Source organism: Telopea speciosissima, chromosome 6, assembly GCF_018873765.1.
Source record: "Telopea speciosissima isolate NSW1024214 ecotype Mountain lineage chromosome 6, Tspe_v1, whole genome shotgun sequence".
NCBI lineage: Eukaryota > Viridiplantae > Streptophyta > Magnoliopsida > Proteales > Proteaceae > Telopea > Telopea speciosissima.
In genome coordinates this window covers 62,080,300-62,086,299 of record NC_057921.1, presented here as the reverse complement: position 1 = coordinate 62,086,299, position 6,000 = coordinate 62,080,300, and the positions used below count along the sequence as shown (strand labels likewise).

Below are 6,000 nucleotides of genomic sequence, written 5' to 3'. Positions count from 1 at the left end.
CTTATAAGATGCTTCCAACCCCCATAGTGGGGATTGGGGAGACTATTAACGAGCACATAAAGGCTAAACTATTCAGCTGAAATCTTGATAGGAAATTTTGCTCGTCATGGACAGGACAATGTATCCAGAAATGATTCTATGATCAATCATCTAAAACAATGGATTGGTTGTAAAGGAGTACAACAAACAACAACAACAACAAAACTAAGCCTTATCCCAACTTAATGGGGTCGACTACATGGATCCAAACAAAACAAAATAGGGAAAACTGAGTTCTAACAAAAAGGAGAAAGCAGAGGTGGGGAAAATGACAAATGAAGATGGAAAATTAATAAAAGAAAAAAAGATGAAAAGTGAAAGATGAAAGATGCACAACCCAACACGTTAGAAGGAACGAATTGGCACAAAGTAGGTTTTCCTATAAAAGAGTGTCTCTTTGGATGTTCCAACAAGATGAAACTTAACTTATGAAATGCTTTCGTAATGTTTTAGAGGTTAGAGTAGTATTTAAAGGTCCAATAGAATTGGCTAAGAATTTCAAGACATTGCTAATTATAGAGGAGTGGGAGAAGTGCAAAAAAATTGAGCAATGTTTAGATGGCTTTTATGATGCCACAAAGCACATGTCAGGCAGCAAGTATCCTACTCCAAATTGAACAGGTTGAGCTTGACACGGTCCTAATTCCTAACAGGTATAACTGAACCTTTTCTTTTTCATAATTTTTTTCCCGGAGAATTGAACCAAACAAATGGGAACTTTTTTTGAAATATAAGTTTATGCTCCATTTGTTTCTGCATAAAATCCATTGCAAGTGCTGGTGGATTCTATTGCTTATATTAGTTTGTTTGTATGAGTAAATGTTCAATCTTATTGAGGATTGTTCTAATTGATCCTATGTCCAATGAAGTTCTTGAATATTTGATGTCACAACCGCACAGACTAGCAGAAATTTCCCCTATATAGATAAATAAAAGGATCACTAGGTCGTGGTAAAGTCCTCTTGAGTTGAAGTAAGCAGTGGATTATTGATTTTTTTTGGATTAAAGATTTCATTACCAAAAGAAGAAGAACAACAGGGGCCCCCCAAAAGGGGGAGGGAAGAAAAAATTACAGAGCAAACAAAACAAACACAACAAAACCCTAAGAGGAGGTGTAGAAGAGGGGGGAAGGCCCCAAGAAACAACAATATGCCTGTTCTTCAGGGAGTTAACACATCTAGAAGAAAAAGAAGAAATCTTGCTTCTAATATCAAAAGTGATGAAGTCTCCAATTTGAGGAAGGGACAAGGATCTGGAAGACCATTTTCTGAGATTACGCTCCATTCAAATGTGATTGATGGCAGCACCGAAATGGTACTGATGTTACTGTATATGTGAGGAGGCCTAAAAGTTAGTGTGTAGGTAATGGCTGCACTGTTAATGCTTACTCATGGTACCGTATATTTGAGGAGGCCTAGAAGTTTCTTTATCCAAAACACAGATCACCAGGTTGGTCCTTTCGTTCTATTAATTCAATGGGTAAATGGAAGGGCAATGACCGTTGAGCCAGGTTCATTTAGTCGTAGCATTTAGGACTTTGATGCCATTTAAACCTTTGAACTTTGAGTTCCTATGAGCAAAATTTCTTGTCTAGTTTTGCTGAAGAATATAAAATTCTAGACTTGAAGAGATTTTCGCAATGATCCAAACGAAATTTGTGCAAGACTTGTGGGAAAATCCCAAGGAAGATTTGGATAGAAATCAAAAGGAAGATTTGGATAGAAATCAAAAGGAAGATTTGGAGAGGGAGAGAGATAAATCAAAGGAAGTGAGGGGTTTGGTTTTGGCAAAAGGAGGAAGATGGGGTTAGAAGCATCTTATAAAAAATAATCTTGATCATAGGATTTTATAAGAAATCATATTCTTATTCAAATTCCAGTAGTGCTCTCTAATAGCCTCTCCACTATGTGGGGTTGGAAACATCTTATAAGAAATAATGAATTATAAAAAATTCAATAATCATCAATATTGCGACAAGTAATAATACAATAGCCAAGGTTTTGTTGTTGCGTTGTCCACTAATCTGTAGTGAGACTAATTAGAGAAGATAACTCATCCAAAAATCCATTTGATTTTTCTTCCTCCTCTCGAAACACATCCATAACATCATTTTTCATCATATTTTTTCAATAAAATTTGATCATAGGATTTATGTTACATGTATCTAAAAACACTCATGGTCAACCATGTTGAATGGATAAACATGCTGGGCAATCATCTGAACGAAATCCTTTCAGGCATGCTTTGGATAAAACTTGTAGTTTGCCAACTTAGGAGTCGACTTAGTACTGTTTGAGAGTGTTAAAAGTCGCTGACCAACGTCTTTGTGGGCTCTCCTGCTACAAGTTTTTTTTTTGGGTCTATTTAAATGAGTTGTACCCAAGGCACTTAAGCCATTAAAGACCCTTTTTATAATGTTTGCAAGTAACTGTCACACTTTCATCCCCATGAACAATCCTTTCAAAGTCATTCTAAACTTCGGATATGGTTTTCCGACGTTTGTTGTGAAGGTTCTACATCCGCACAACTTTTATCTTTCTCCTTCTCTTTTTGTTTATCTATCTCTTCCTCCTTATCACTAGCACTGGAAGAGTACTCGTTTGTTGTGAAGGTTCTACATCCGCACAAATTTTATCTTTCTCCTTCTCTTATTGTTTATCTATTTCCTCCTCCTTATCACTAGCACTGGACGAGTTAGTACTCTCATTAATAAGAGTGACAACAGTTGCACTAGGAGTAGGAGCTGATGCAGTACTACAAAGAAGATGTTCATCGATCTCTAACCGGTATTTCATTGTGTAATGCCCATGCAAATCACAATAAAGCGAGTTCATCAATGGTCCGAGGCAGGCTTTTCACAACTTCTAACTAGCTTTTGAGATACTTCATCAGGCCTGTGTTCCTTGAGAAAATTAGCTTTAAGCAATGAGATTGGTTTTGGCAATTTCTTCCGGTAGAACTTTACTTTTAATTGACGACTTATTTCAGCCAATGCAGTCCTTTCTTTTAGTTTATGTGAGACAATTCTCTTTTGCTTTGAAACACATTGATCTTGCTGATTTATTTTGAGAAAATTTATTTCATTGCTTGAATGAAATTTCACATGTTTCTTAATTGGTCTTCTTACGTCTAAGGGTTTGACCTTTTTAGATTGAGATTACTGTGTAGATAACCACAATGATGGTTGAAGATCTAGGCGTTGAAGCTAAAGAAGCTGCAGTTCGCGAGGTTGCAAAGCTGTTGCCTCTTCCTGAGCTTTTGTCATCCATAGCTTCGATCAAGTCAGATTACATAACTCGTCAACAGGTATCAATTTAACCATTACATGCACAATTTTTGAGATTTAAGTGTTGTTTATGTTGTGCACAAGCTTAAAACTTCGAGGTTAGTCAGCAGAGATGTTGTAGGGAAGTGCAGGACTATTAAAGAATATGGTGCTTACATTTAACCAAGTTCAATTTATGTACGATCTGCAACATAACAAACGAAAACAAAAAAACCTCTATTGCTTAAACTTGATCATGGTAAGTGCTTACATGCTTATTTACATGTCAATGCTTTATTTGTTGGCTATGGTTCTTTGGATAGGATTTTAGCATTATTTATTTACTTTTACTCTTGGGGAAAGAAGTCTGGTGATAACTTGTTGGCATTTCAGGCCTATATTTTAATTGATGCTTCTTAATGTATTGCTTGTAATTGAGACTGATGATTGAATTAATTAATTTTTAAATATTAATTAGCGTAATTTAATAATGAACAAATTAGTTAAGGTAGCTTATGAGCTAAAAAAACTGGAAATACGAGCCTATTAATGAGCTTAAAAGTGTCGAGATAGGCATTTTTAGATGGAGGGTTCACAATGAATGAATGCGTTGATGCAATTCTGAGGAGAAAAAATTGTTTGGTTTTCAAAGTCAACCTTGGATGGGTATATACAATCTTGTAGAATGAGAGGTGTTGGAGATGGTGATGAAATTAATGGGTTGTGAAGATAGATTGGTTTCGTGTGTTCATTCATGGTTGCATACATAGTTGTCACGGCGGTTAGGCGACCCTAGGCGGTGGAGAGGGTAAAAAATCAAGGCGACACCAGGTAGGCAACCAAGGTGCCCAAGTCGACCAATCTATCCCAGCTGTTGTGAAGATAGATTGGTTTCGGTCTCTCACCCACAGCTATCCCAGTTGTTGAAACATGGAATTTCTCCCATAACCGATGGCAACAAGGCCTGAAAATTCTTTTCTCCAAATCTGATCCTTCCTTACAATAGGGGGCCTATTAATAGCTTAGGCAAACTTATAATAAAAATAGAAACTAACTGAAAATAGAAAGTAGGGAAATAGAAACTACTAAAACCTAACTAAAATTAGAAACTACTAGGCTTTATAGTTCAGCCACATGCAAGAATAACTAAAATAAAAACTAATAGATTTAGTAACTAGTTACTACAAAGAGAATAGTATCAAAATAAAATTATATCTTCATACCAGCTGTTCATATCAGCCTCCAAATCACTGTTTACACAAACAGTAACTCGGGTGTTGTTCATGTGAACAGTAACTTTTTTTTATAAAAAAAAATAATAAATTTCTGTCTTGGTCTCTTTTCTTCTTCTTCATGCTTCTCTGGGCTGGGGCTGCCTTAGGTGATGCTCCATCGAACCAACAGAAACTTACCACATCATCAGACCAGGCTGCCTGTCACAGCAGTCGAATCCACAATCTTGCTGGGCTGGTTTTGGAGCTTGTTTCTTTCGGGTACATATGGACTTGTGATCTACATCACCTTGAGAGCCCTGCAGTCACCTAATTTTTTACAACTTGGCCTTGGCTATACGTTGCCAGATTTTGACCTAGATGGGCTCCATTTTGAGCAGCTTATCATATTTTTGAGGGGGTCAAAATTGGAAAATAATAAAACTAACAGGTTAAAATTGGAAAAACTGATATAAATAAGCCCTAAAGTTTTGGTAATTGGCAAAACGATGCTGGATTGTTTGTTGCTTGTTTTGATGATGTTGAGTGATCATTGATTGATTAGTGAATGCTTGATGTCTCCTCTTTAATTTTTCATCTAATTAACTCTTATGAAGACTAAATATTAGTTCATTTAGTTGATGTAACTTGGTTAGGATAAATGGATAATATAGCCTGAAACCCCTGTTTTATGCACACCTTGACCAATAAGGTCTCACTTAGGCCTCTGCCTAGGGTTTAAGGCTCCTGGCTGCTTGAAAACTATGATCTTGACTAATCTTTATCATATTGTATATGCTTTTGATATAATTTTAGGAGTCCCTTTTACATGCTTAATGTCGCTCTTGATCTGTGATGTCAGGCAAATGATGCACAACTCAGTACAATGGTTGCAGAGCAGGTATAACTATCTTATATTCCAGATGATGCTGGTATTTATGCTGACTCCAGTATTTGTCGGAGTTCCTGTTTCTCCAGTTTCTTTCTTCTTATCTTATTTACAAGTTGAGTAGAACAGTCCTGGAAAGATAAAAAATCATAGATACTCAATCATGACGTACTTCTTGCTCGAGTGGCAGATGTCAAAATAATTTTTGTTTTTGCCATAATGGAAGAGGGTTGAGATTAGTTGCATAATAAGACAGGTTTAAACTGAACTCTGAACCAAGATGGTCTGATTTTTTTTTGCCCTAGTTTATTCAGGTTTAAGCCAGACTTGAGGCACCAACGTGATGTGTCACTATCCAAGTTGGGAGTATGGTGTCAAGTATCGACATGTATTGGCCGACCTTACCATAGTACTAAATCTCGCTGAAATCTCGGAGATTTCGGAAATTTCGACTCTACCGAGATGAAATGCTGCTTCAAAATGAAAAAATTCAAAATTTCGGCAAAATTTCTGTCATATTTGTTTTGGATTCTCGCTCATTTTGGTCTAAAAAATGCACCGTTTCGTCACAATTTCGGCATTTTGCATAAGTGGTT

The 6,000-nt window shown here is 36.5% G+C and overlaps 1 protein-coding gene across 1 annotated transcript in view; it reads left to right on the top strand.

The window, feature by feature from the left end:
* Positions 1-3,189: 3,189 nt before the first annotated feature.
* LOC122664800 (exocyst complex component SEC6) overlaps positions 3,190-6,000 on the top strand; it is a 94,664-nt gene continuing 91,853 nt past the window's right edge. Inside the window, exons 1-2 of the mRNA XM_043860781.1 lie at positions 3,190-3,345; positions 5,378-5,416. Coding sequence (XP_043716716.1) covers positions 3,217-3,345; positions 5,378-5,416 — 168 coding nt within the window. The 5' untranslated portion in view covers positions 3,190-3,216. The remainder of the gene's footprint in view (positions 3,346-5,377; positions 5,417-6,000) is intronic.